Source organism: Heptranchias perlo, chromosome 4 (assembly GCF_035084215.1).
Source record: "Heptranchias perlo isolate sHepPer1 chromosome 4, sHepPer1.hap1, whole genome shotgun sequence".
NCBI lineage: Eukaryota > Metazoa > Chordata > Chondrichthyes > Hexanchiformes > Hexanchidae > Heptranchias > Heptranchias perlo.
In genome coordinates this window covers 77,433,852-77,447,455 of record NC_090328.1, presented here as the reverse complement: position 1 = coordinate 77,447,455, position 13,604 = coordinate 77,433,852, and the positions used below count along the sequence as shown (strand labels likewise).

The 13,604-nt window shown below is 41.1% G+C and overlaps 1 protein-coding gene across 1 annotated transcript in view; it reads right to left on the bottom strand.

The window, feature by feature from the left end:
- Positions 1–13,604, bottom strand: part of dapk1 (death-associated protein kinase 1) — a 176,104-nt gene that overhangs the window by 88,761 nt on the left and 73,739 nt on the right. The window contains exons 3-4 of the mRNA XM_067983180.1: positions 12,499–12,720; positions 4,021–4,159 (exon numbers count right to left, since the gene is read on the bottom strand). Of these exons, the coding sequence (XP_067839281.1) occupies positions 4,021–4,159; positions 12,499–12,720 (361 nt within the window). The remainder of the gene's footprint in view (positions 1–4,020; positions 4,160–12,498; positions 12,721–13,604) is intronic.

Below are 13,604 nucleotides of genomic sequence, written 5' to 3'. Positions count from 1 at the left end.
ATCCAAATCATTGATATATATTGTGAATAGCTGGAGCCCAAGCACTGATCCCTGCGGTACCCCACTAGTCACTGCCTGCCACCCTGAAAAAGACCCATTTATCCCTACTCTCTGTTTCCTGTCTGTTAACCAATTCTCAATCCATGCCAGTATATTACCCCCAATCCCATGTGCTTTAATTTTGCACACTAACCTCTTATGTGGGACTTTATCAAAGGCCTTCTGAAAATCCAAATAAACCACATCCACTGGTTCTCCCTTATCTATTCTACCAGTTACATCCTCAAAAAACTCCAGTAGGTTTGTCAAGCATGATTTCCCTTTCATAAATACATGTTGACTTTGTCTAATCCCGTTGATATTTTCTAAGTGTCCTGTTATCACATCCTTTATAACAGACTCTAGTATTTTCCCTACTACTGATGTTAGGCTAACCAGTCTGTAGTTCCCCGTTTTCTCTCTCCCTCCTTTTTTAAATAGTGGGGTTACATTTGCCACCCTCCAATCTGCAGGAACTGTTCCTGTGTAATTGAGTGGCTTTGCTCGTGGTTTTATGCCAGCAGTTCTAGGAACTTAGGAATAGGAGTGGGCCATTCAGTCCTTCATGCTGTTTTGTCTTGCCTTTCAAGTAGATCATGGCTCAATTCCATTTACCTGCTTTTGTTCCATATCCTTTGATACCCTGGCATAATAAAAATCTATCAATTGCAGTCTTGAAAATTTGAATTGACTCAGCATCCATAGTCTTTTGGGGGAATGAGCTCCAGATTTCCACTATCCTTTGTGTGAAAAAGTGCTTCCTGATTTCATTCCTTGTTCTGGATTCCCTCGTCAGTGGAAGTAGTTTCTCCGTATCTATCAAATCCCTTAATCATTTTAAATATCTGGATTAGATCACCCCTCAACTTTCTAAACTCAAGGGAATACAAGCCAGGTTTATGAAACCTGTCCTCACAATTTAACCTTTAAAGCCCTCATATCATCCTGGTGAACTTGCGCAGTACCCCTTTCAAGGCCAATATATTTTTCCTGAGGTTCGGAGTCTAAAACTGAATGCAGTTCTCCAGGTGGGGTCTGACCAAGGCTCTGTACAACTGAAGCGTTGTTTCCTCACTTTGTATTCCAATCACCCTCCAAAGGCCAACATTTCATTAGCCTTTTTAATTACATTTTGCACCTGTGCACTAGTTTTTAGTGATTTGTCACGCAACAAGTCAAGAGACCAGAAGGCGAAGTGCACAGGCACTAAGCTCTACTTTTCTCCTGAGTTACTGGCAGCAGTGGCGTTATGGCTTTAAGTATGTTTGATTTGAAAGATTACACAGGTAGACAAATTTTACGCTTTGCTGATATCAATGCCACAGATCTAACATTGAACCAGAGTCATTCAAGGGACCAAATAAATTTGTTTACGTGTTTGGTCAAACTGTGTAACAAAATGATCCGATCAGATTTCATACTGACTAATGAAACAGGCACTAAGCACTAATGAAGTGCAGAATCATATACATTATTCTTACATTTTGAAGTCTTCCTGTTTTCCTTGGGACTCGTGCACACATTCTGGCACTATTGGATTTGTAGGTTTTATCACAAGCTATATAATTTAAAGGCCAAGAGGCAATGATGAGCCTAGATAAAACCTTAAGACCTCAGTTAGAGCATAGTGTGCAGTACTGAGCACCACACTATAGGAAGGATGTTGAGACTTGAGACAGCTAAGATGCTGCCTGGTATGAGGAAGTACAAATACCAAGACTTGAAATATTGGGGCTTTTTCTTATTAGAACAGTGCAGATTATGGGACGATATGAAAGAGTAGGACAGGGTAGATAGAAGCAGACTGTTCCAAGCAGTTGAGGGGTCTAGAACGAAGGACCATAGGTACAAGATTAAATGTAAGGGATTTAGAACAGAGAGCATGAGAAACTTCTTTACACAGAGAGTTGTGAGTCTGTAGAATTCACTTCTGGGCTTAGTGTCGGAGGCAGAAACGACGTCAACATTCAAGATTAGATTGGATAGGTGGATGAAGGAAAAGGAGATGAAGGGATATGGGAGCTGGGCGTATAAATATGTTTAATACTATTTGCTTGCACGGACTAATGGGATGGCCGTAACGTCTATCTATGTCATTTGCTGGAAAATGAAATCCGATTCTACTGTTCCTAACTGGTTTTGACATTGCACTATTAAACTGGCGCAGAGTAAAACTGCTTCCAAGCTTCTTCAATCTACCTATATTGAAAGAGGATCCATTGCTGCACCAGTGGAACTTTTTTTTCCCCATTTCCCATGCTGGTGACACTGCCATCATTTGAGCGAGATAGCAATTTAACTCTAAATTATGGGCAGATTTTATACTGTGGGCCTATACCCATTAAAACCGTATTCAGACTGCCACAAACTTATTCTGCTTTGAGTTCTTACAGCCAGCAGAAAAATTACTTTCATTAGTCTGTGCTGGATTTAAACCCAGATTTGAGGTGAAATCACAGTATGCTTACCTAAGTCGTGTAAGTATCCTTCCTAGCGTTATATTCCTGAATTTTAAAATCAAATTCCAAAAAAAAAATCAGCTGTTGGGTAGGGTTTGGAGGAGGGGATGAATGGTCGAAGAAGCTAGACCAAAATTCAACCATTCCTGATGTTTGAGGCAGAACGGAGAAAACTACCCACAGAAAAAAAATATTGCTAATACTCATCCATCTTCTGCAGCTAATAAAACATTTGTTCTGAGGAGTTTCGCTCTCGTTTACACAGAAAATCATTTCCTCAAAGCTATAGAAGAAAATCCTTTACCTTAAGTAATACAATGGGAGAAGAGAAGGAGTTTGATACTCAAACTATTTTTGGTTTTATTTGGAATGCATTTAAGCTTTTTATTCTTCATTTGAGGTTTTTAACTACAATTTAAATATGTTCCCTGAAAATAACTGAGTTCCCCAATAACTTGAACTGAAGTGCTTTCAATTCTATTCATTTTATGTTAAAGGAAGAAAAACTCATTTTAAAAACAAAATTGTATTTATCCTCTATCCTCCATTTTTCCCTGTAAATAAGTAAATAGGGATTAATTGGGAAAACACCCTCATATTTCACAGGCCTCCAAAGTGGTCCAGTACACCTGGTTAGCCAGATTAGTGAGTCTATCTCACCATGTACCATTTGCTAATATGAGTCAACCTATAGTAATGTGCAACTGCAGCTCCCTACACTGAGAGCTGCAATAAGGAAAGATTAGCTAAGACAAGCCCATGAACCACTTACTTTTTTAAAACAAATAGAATTTAAAATGGGAGGAGAAGAGAAAGATTTTTTTTAAAGACCAATGTAATTTTGCAGTTTTTGGCAACAGAAATGATAAATCTCTGCAGTAAAGATTGCTAATCTAACAGTTCAGTCTCTAATACAATAATCTTAAATGACATGACTAATGTATTTCAACACCAAGAGCATTTAAATGGCTATTTTATGATTTCAGCATGACTAAACATAATTTCAATACAAGTTGCATAAAAATGACTTGATTGGTACCCCATCCACCACCCTAAACATCCATTCCCTTTACCACCGGCGCACCGTGGCTGATGTGTGTACCATCTACAGGATGCACTGCAGCAATTCGCCAAGGCTTCTTCGACAGCACCTCCCAAACCCGCGACCTCTACCACTTAGAAGGACAAGGGCAGCAGGTACATGGAAACACCACCACCTGCACGTTCCCCTCCAAGTCACACACCATCCCGACTTGGAAATATATCGCCGTTCCTTCATAGTCGCTGGGTCAAAATCCTGGAACTCCCTTCCTAACAGCACTGTGGGAGAACCTTCACCACACGGACTGCAGCAGTTCAAGGCGGCGGCTCACCACCACCTTCTCAAGGGCAATTAGGGATGGGCAATAAATGCCGGCCTTGCCAGCGACGCCCACACCCATGAACGAAAAAAAAATACTTTTCACTTGTCCTATATTAAGCAGGTTTTTAAAAAAGTTCACCGACTTCACATTGGTTTTACCTTAAGATCAAAGTGGGCAATGGACTTGGAATGGAGGTAATGGACACCATTGAGAATCTGTTTGAGAAATTCTGTGGCCTCCTCTTCTGTCAAGGACTCTTTTTCAGCCAGAAAATCGAATAGCTCTCCTCCAGACACGCTGCAGTTTATTGAAGAAAAATAAGTTTATAGGATTCTTTCCAACACGTTTAAAACAATTTGCTCAAATATAAAATCAATTTTAAAGGTCTCTCAAATTAAATGCCCTATTTAAAAACATGGAGTCAACACTAACTTCCATGTGATGCTGAAAGAGTTGATGCCATTGGCTGACAGCCAATGTGGTGGAATTTGTCTCCAAACGAACTATCTTTTAGCCTTTTGGTGCATGGCTTTTGTTTATCCGGTTAAAACACTTCAATTGAACAAAAGCATTTTTTAAAATCTCAACTGCACAAAAGTTCTTAATAACCTTCAGTCATCTCACAGCAATTAGTTTGTTTCTTTACAATACATACAAATATACTTGGTTTATCTGGGAAAATTGATTATTGGTTATAAAAGAGTATGCCTGGGCAGTAGACAAAAGCTAATTTTTTTTTGAGCTCTTTGGCATTGCTCAGACAGCAGCTGACAGAACTGGGATAGGGCTCCAGGACACAAACTGAACATTTTTAATATCATGAACTGTAATAGGCAGCTGCAAAGGCTGGAAAACAAAGTTGTGCATGCAGAGAGGCTTGAAATATTGGATATTTGGACAAGAAGGCACTTCAACATTCTTACTGCAAAACTAGGCACTTGGCCTTTCACTTGGATATGCTGCATTCTGTTTTGGCAGATCTTTCTTGGAAGTGCACAAGCAGGTCTCTCCCATTCTCTACCGGGCATGGGAGTCAGCTGGATGTGGTTAATACAATTATTTTATTGAACCTCAGATAATTTCACGAAGGCCATTCTAGTTAGGCCTGCTTTCTGATATTTGGTGAAATTTTTTAAAAAACCTACATTTATTTGACCTGCATTAAACTAAATCATGTGAATCAAGTCACGGTTCCCTTTTTAAACCAATAATTTTTAAAAAAAAATTCAAACACTGCTTTAAACATTGATGATATTTTGCCTTACAGTTTCTACTAGGCATCCTTCATGGTTAAAGGTATAGTGTTTTGAACAAAAATACATATTATATTTCAATTCAATAGTTTTCTGAGAGGCCTGATTATACCAGTTCTTTAATTAGAATATCAAATAGTTTTTATAGTAAAGACCAAGAAAACAGATTAAAACATGCATCTTTCCACCTTTTCAGAATATATCTGAAATGGTACTTGGTAAATATATTTAGAGTTCAGATTTCTATTCAGCACGACCCTTCACACAATCTCTCACGATCCCACTCTATCGCTCCCAGCCTCTACGCACAAATTGCCTTCTGATTCCTCCCCCCACTTAAATCGGTGGTTCTGTAGCCTTCTTACTTTATATCACTGCCAGCTTCCACTCATGCTTTCCCTTCTACTTGCTCCACTAGTCACCAGCTACTTAGTACTGCCGTTCCTATTTTACTCTTCCCACAATGGATCACAGTTCTTTGAAGTGTAACCTTCACATCAGAAAATATTAAGTGTTATTAATTATTTGTGTACTCCTCTGATTAAACCAAGTCTTATCTGTAGATCACACGTCTAATTTATATAATACTCCTATACATGAGAAAGTTTCCACAATATTCAATTTCTTTTTACTGTCACTTTTATCATTTAATCATGTTGACCATTCATTCATCCATCCCTTTAAATTTATAAATTAACTCTTAAAATTTTATATAGAACATTTGACAAATAATTCAGAACGCCTTCAATGAGAATAAAGCTCAGTTACTTTCTGTTTTGCCCATTCACGTTTTTCTGAAATCAATTTTAATGATAATTGTACCTTTCAGGAAAAACGTATGTTCAGCGCTAAATCCAACTGACAGCTGACATGAGTGCACGTGTTTCATGGTATATTGCGTGATTAAACTTGTCTCTTTATACAAATGCACTATTTGACTTACCATGAGTAATGCTACAGTAGATCTCCTAATATCTATTAACAGATCTCCTGTGGCATTACTAAGTGAATCAAAGGTTATTCTGTTTGGGGGGGGGGGGGGGGGGAAAGAGAGAAAGGATGTGTGCATTGGGATGTGGACAAATGTAAGGAATCTTACAACACCAGGTTATAGTCCAAAAGTTTTATTTGAAAATCACAAGCTTTCGGAGGCTTTCTCCTTCATCAGGTGAGTGTGGAATTCCATGAAGGTTACCGCATATATATTGTAAACAATTTTACAACACCAAGTTATAGTCCAGCAATTTTATTTTAAATTCACAAGCTTTCGGAGGCTTCCCCCTTCGTCAGGTGAACGATGTGACGAAGGGGGAAGCCTCCGAAAGCTTGTGAATTTAAAATAAAATTGCTGGACTATAACTTGGTGTTGTAAAATTGTTTACAATTGTCAACCCCAGTCCATCACCGGCATCTCCACATCATGACCGCATATATAGTCAGAGAACAATGCCTGGTGATTACAGATAATCTTTCCAACTGCCCGTTGTCAAGGCAATCAAAGTGTTCAGACAGAGAGACATTACATACAGGACTACTGAATATACGAACGGTCAGAACAAGAGACAGAGACAGAGGCAGATCCGAAAGGAAGAGAGAGAGAGAATGACCCGTTGTATTAAAAACAGATAAGTCTTTTTTCGCTGGTGGGGTTACGTGCAGCATGACATGAACCCAAAATCCCGGTTGAGGCCGTCCTCATGGGTGCGGAACTTGGCTATCAATTTCTGCTCGACGATTTTGTGTTGTGTGTCTCGAAGGCCGCCTTGGAGAACGCTTACCCGAAGATCGGTGGCTGAATGTCCTTGACTGCTGAAGTGTTCCCCGACTGGGAGGGAACCCTCCTGTCTGGCGATTGTTGCGCGGTGTCCGTTCATCCGTTGTCGCAGTGTCTGCATGGTCTCGCCAATGTACCATGCTCCGGGGCATCCTTTCCTGCAACGTATGAGGTGGACAACGTTGGCCGAGTCACAGGAGTATGAACCATGTACCTGGTGGGTGGTGTCCTCTTGCGTGATGGTGGTATCTGTGTCGATGATCTGGCATGTCTTGCAGAGGTTGCCGTGGCAGGGTTGTGTGGTGTCGTGGACGCTGTTCTCCTGAAAGCTGGGTAATTTGCTGCGAACGATGGTCTGTTTGAGGTTGGGTGGCTGTTTGAAGGCGAGTAGTGGAGGCGTGGGGATGGCCTTAGCGAGGTGTTCGTAGTCATCGATGACATGTTGAAGGCTGCGGAGAACATGGCGTAGTTTCACCTCTCTGGGGAAGTAATGGACGACGAAGGGTACTCTGTTGGTTGCGTCCCGTGTTAGTCTTCCGAGGAGGTCTATGCGATTTTTTGCTGTGGCCCATCGGAACTGTCGATCGACGAGTTGAGCGTCATATCCCTTTCTTACGAGGGCGTCTTTCAGCGTCTGTAGGTGTCCATCGCGTTCCTCCTCGTCTGAGCAGATCCTGTGTATTCGCAGTGCCTGTCCATAGGGGATGGCCTCTTTGACGTGGTTAGGGTGGAAGCTGGAAAAGTGGAGCATCGTGAGGTTGTCCGTGGGCTTGCGGTAGAGTGAGGTGCTGAGGTGCCTGTCTTTGATGGAGATTCGTGTGTCCAAGAAAGAAACCGGTTCTGAGGAGTAGTCCATGGTGAGTTTGATGGTGGGGTAGAACTTGTTGATGTTATCGTGTAGTCTCTTCAGTGATTCTTCGCCGTGGGTCCATAGGAAGAGAATGTATCTGGTGTATAGCGTTGGTTGGAGGTCCTGTGCAGTGAAGAAGTCGTGCTCGAACTTGTGCATGAAAATGTTGGCGTATTGGGGTGCGAATTTGGTCCCCAAGGCTGTTCCGTGTTTGGGTAAAGAACTGGTTATCGAAGGTGAAGACATTGTGATCCAGGATGAAGCGGATGAGTTGTAGGATGGCGTCTGGGGATTGGCTGTTGTTGGTGTTGAGTACTGATGCTGTCGCAGCGATGCCGTCATCGTGGGGGATACTGGTGTATAGTGCCGAGACGTCCATCGTGGTGAGAAGTGTTCCTGGTTCAACTGGTCCGTGGGTGCTGAGTTTTTGTAGGAAGTCTGTAGTGTCGCAACAGAAGCTGGGGGTTCCCTTTACGATGGGTTTCAGGATGCCCTCGACGTATCCAGAGAGGTTCTCACACAGGGTTCCGTTGCCTGATATGATAGGACGTCCTGGTGTGTTAGCTTTGTGTATCTTTGGGAGGCAGTAGAAGTCTCCCACGCGGGGAGTACGTGGGATGAGTGACAGACCAATCTGTCCTGTTTCAGAACTGAAGAATCTCGACATAATATAGATTATTCTTAATTGGGAACTTGGATCCTGCCTGTACTGTTACATATTTAAAAGTGTCTTTTGTGACTGCTTGTGGAAGGACTGTGTGTTTCTCTCAGTATTGGGGAAGGTGTGAAATACACAGCCAATTGTCTAGTTTCCCTGATTCATTAACTAGTATAATTTTGGGTTTATTTTATTTGCTGATGTCTCCAATTACCTATGAGGAGATATGTACCATTGTAGACTAGCTGGATGAACTGGTATTATTCTCATCCTGTTATTTACAAGATGATGCCAGAGACGAGCGGTCAGCATCAGCCAGGACTGTTTGTCTGACCTGATAATCAGATAAAGAACAGACCACAGCTACCAGTCACTCATGCTCTTTCTGTCCAGGATAATTGGACTGTCAATGACCTATTTCCCACAGTGTGTGAATTCTTTGAGCGGGAACTAAGTTATTGGATGAGGTTAATCCAGTAGATGTAGTTTTCTTGGATTTTGAAAAAGCAATTGTCAAATTTCCTCATACAGCACTGATAAGGAAGTTTAAGGCTAATTGAATAGCTGAAAATTCTCTAAATGGATTGAGAACTGGCTTGATAACAGGAGAAAGGGGGTTATTTTCAACTTACTACTGGAGCATAAAACTGGCGTTGCGGATTGGGCGCCCATTATAGAAACTGCTCAATTTTCCTTTCTGTTGATTTGAAGGAAAAGGAAAATGGTTTCTATAACAGGAGCATGACCCACAATGGCAGTTTTATGAAGTTGGAATTACTCCAAAGATAGTACCAAATGCAAAATGCTCTCCTTGGAAAAAAGTAACCAGTGGAGTTCCACAGGGATCTGTTCTAGGACTTCTGTTTACAATATCTGTGAATGATATGGAACAAGGGGCATGATTTTGACCCCGAACCAGGAAGGGGGCAGGGGGATCAAATTGCAGACAGGAAACCCAGAAGTACGGGTTTCCTGGACGTCTGTATGAATTTGATGTAAGGACGTCTTTTATTTTTTTTTGTCGGTTTGCCATCTGAATGACCGGACTGTGACAGGCTGGTCTCAGTCGAACGGGAGAGCAGCCAGGGAGAGGACGTCTTCAGTGGGCGCGCCGGGGGGTGGGGTGGTCATTGCAGGTAGGCCTGTTGGGCCTGGGGGAAGCAATTCTGCTCCTCTGGGCCCACAATCTGTGCTAGAAAGGCACAGACCTGCAGTTTTGGGCCTTCTCGCCTCCTTTCACGTGGCATGAAGGAGAAGGCCCAAGAAACCCGGCCTCCAGGGGCTGAAATTGCAAATTCTGCAAAAATAGAGGCCCGCAGTCTCTTTTAAAGGTTTTAGTCACCAACCTGCCTCCTGGCAGCGGGTTGGTTGCCCACTCCTTGTCCCGCCCAGGTGAAAACCGAAAATGGCCGGGTTGGGGTGGGTCTGAAATGGTTGCGATTTTGAATGCCCCCCTGCCCCAACCCAGCCGTTTTTCAATGTTAAAATCATGCCCAGGATGTCTGTAGTAGATTAGTATAAACTTAACGATGACACAATGCTGTGTGGGCCAGTAATGAGCAGAAGATCAACTATCTTCACAGAAGACTTGAACTAATTATGTAAATGAACTGAGATAGACAAATGTAATTTAAAGTGGATAAATGTAATGTATTTTGGCACAGGTAACAGTAGACAAAGGATCACACTTACAAAAGCTGAAAATGAAAAGGTTTTGGAAGTGATCATTGATCACACTCAAGAATACTTGGTCATGGTAAGGCAGTTACTATTAGATATTGGAGTGTAATTGGGTGGCTTTGATCATGTCAGAATAAGTTTATATCGACATAGGGAGGCCAATTCTGGAATTATGACACACAGTTTTTGTCACCCTTTCTCAAAAAAGGAAACAGATGAATTGGAAAGGGTTTACAGAAGATGATACAAAGCTAAGGGGACTAAATTATGAAAAGAGGCTCAAGTGTCTAAAGTACATTCGTTGGGGGAAAAGACCAAGGACAGAAATGCTACAAGTCTTCAAGATAATTAAAAGTTGGTTTGGTATCAACTGGCACCTTAAAAAGGGGTAGGATCAGTATCTGTTGAGGTGGGATTGAGGGTTATAGACATATTGCTTGATTTTTTTCACCCAGGGGAAGGAACTTAGCATTCCTTAAAGTAGAACATGTGGTGCTGGATAAAGTGCATAAGACAATAAATTAAATATGGGCTCTAGGTTGATTCTGGGTATGGAAGCGTTGTCTTATGAGGAAAGATTGAACAGGTTGGGTCTATACTCATTGGAGTTTAGAAGAATGAGAGGAGATCTTATTGAAACATACAAGACTCTGAGGGGACTCGATAGGGTAGATGCTGAGAGGATGTTACCCCTCATGGGGGAATCTAAAACTAGGGGGGCATAGTCTCAGAATAAGGGGTCGCCCGTTTAAGATGGAAATGAGGAGGAATGTCTTCTCCCAGAGGGTCGTGAATCTTTGGAATTCTTTACCCCAAAAAGTTGTAGAGGCTGAGTCATTGAATACATTCAAGGCTGAGTTAGACAAATTTTTGATCAGCAAGGGAGTCAAAGGATATGGGGAAAAGGCAGGAAAGTGGAATTGAGGTAAAAAATCAGATCAGTCATGATCTCATTAAATGGCAGAGCAGGCTCGAGGGGCCGAATGGCCTACTCCTGCTCCTATCTCTTATGGTCTTATGCAATGGACGTGATTGATTGAACGGTGTTTTCTCACTCTGAATTTTCTTAGATTTCAAGGCTCCATAAGGACCTATTTCGATTGACAGTTTTGATTAATTGCGAATTTACCTTTTTAATCGGCTTTTTACAACAGCTTGATTTCTATGGGAAGAGCAAGCTAACAGTCTAGGTTCTGCTCTCGGTTTCCCTGCTCACGCTGGGAACTAGTACAGCACTCCATGAGAGTTCAGTCCCATGTTTAAAAAAAATCTTTTTATCACGGACGTATGGTCCAAAGTTACTGAGAAGAACTGCCATGATGAACTTTTAATGTTTTGAAATCAGTCCTGCAAATTAAGTAATGTACTCTATCTAGGTTTACTGTTTTTGCTTCTGTTTATTATTAATTATGCAAAATTATACGGTTCTCTTAAATGGCATATGTGATTAAGTTGTAATGCATGTTTGGATGACAAACTGTCCCACAGATAAACACTGATCAATGTGACTGGATGTCTACATCTCCTTCTGGTCCTTTGTACTATTCTCCAAAAGAAAAAGGGCTAGCAGGTCAACAGCTAGGAACTGGCAACAAAATGATGTCTGAATTTGTAATGTGCCACTGTGAATCCATTCCATAATTCCAATGTATTTCAGTACTCTGCTAACTATATATTGGTTGGTAGAGAAATGAGCACTTCACAGCACTGAATAGAATTGCAGTGCATCTCTGACACTGAATATCAATCAAGATGCCCCCTTCATTGTGATTAAATAGAAAAATCAAGTTCTGTGTAAGGAAACAAGTCCTGTGTTTTACTTAGGAGGAGATTTTACTTCAGTTGTTTATAATCAATTTCCTTTGGTTGAATCAAAAAAAGCTTGAAAAAGGAATTTGGTGTAGACAGATGCTCACTTACTCACCATACAGACATGTACTTTTAGATTTGTTGATTCCTTTTATGACTTTTTTTTTTAAAAGAATTTTATTTACAATTGTTTATGAAGGAGATTATTTATGTACATCTTCTACTTAAATAGAGTAGATGCACTGGATCAGTGTGTTTGGAATGTTTATGAATGGCTTACAACGTGATCTTAAGCCATATGAAAAACTACTGTACTATTTTAAATATCACAACTGATTTACTTAATGCATGTTACAGAAACATGCATCACAAAAATTGTGGCAAATGCTTTTACTTTACTGTCCCTAGTTCTAATTAGGTAAAGTAACAGGTTCCCTCATTCCAGCTCTGTCAGCACCTGCGCATTTTACGCCAAACAGTTCAAATAAGTTACGATCCACAACGATCACAACAGAACATGGAAAATAAACTGGTCCATTCAATTGCAAAATGATTTTTCAGTGCACTTACACAATGAGGACTAAACAACTTAAATACTGAAAATGTACTTACAGTTCAAGAATAAGGATCACATCAGTTTTATTCTCATAAACATCATGCAGAGTTATGATATTTGGGTGTTGTATCTCCTTTAGGATGTTGACTTCTCTCTCGATGTCTTCACGGCTTACTCCACGTCGGCTTGACTTCGAGCGGCGCTTTTTGATGAATTTTGAAGCATATCCCATCCCAGAGCTTTTCTCTGTGCATTTTTTCACTATTGCAAACTGTCCACTGGTTGGGGGGGAAAGACAGAGCTATAATACCAAAATAACCAACTGGGTAGAACTACAAACACTGCAGCACAAACACATTAACTGGCAATACAAAAACAAATAAAGATGCACCAAATAATGAATTTGCTAAGTTTTTAAATGTTATTTGTGAGATGGTCTGTTTTTTGCATCACTAAGTATCTCCCCTGCCTTCCTGCAGGTGTTTACTCTGCCAGGGGACAGTCCCCACAGGGACTGGTCACCTTCCAGAACCTGATCCAGACGTCAAGCATGGACTGCGTGTATTGGCAGGCTGTTTGACTACAAAAGAGGGTGGGGAGAGTACACCGGGTAACCTGATCATAGCCTCATCTTGCGTTCGCAGAGGTCATTGGATTATGAACCTTAGGAGATTTTCCCCTTGCGAATCTAGGGATGCTGAGGCCAGCTGCAGCTCACCCTACTGACACCCTAGATGAGATTAATTAACTCAACACAGACTGGGATTCAAACCTGCAACTTTCCTTTTCTGCATGGCCAAATTATTAGTGGATAAATTCACAATCATCAGGGGAATGCTACTCCTAATTTTAAGTAGCTGTCACTGCTCTGTTCCTTCACAGCATTCATTTTAAATTGGGTTTTTAATGCAGAACAGTAATGCTTCTGGTGCTCTGCTGCTTTACTCATCTGCTGAAATAAAACAAGTGTGTTTAATCTGAAGTATCCAATAGTATATTTATATTGCACGTGATCGAGAAGATTTTTGGAAAAGAGAGCACAATAGCTAGCAAAGAATTTTCTTTTGACAGTTACACTGAGCAGGTGTCTGCAGAAATTAATGTGCAGACTGCAGTGATGGGTGAAAAAAAGGGGGGTTGTTGTCCAAATCCTGACTTCTCA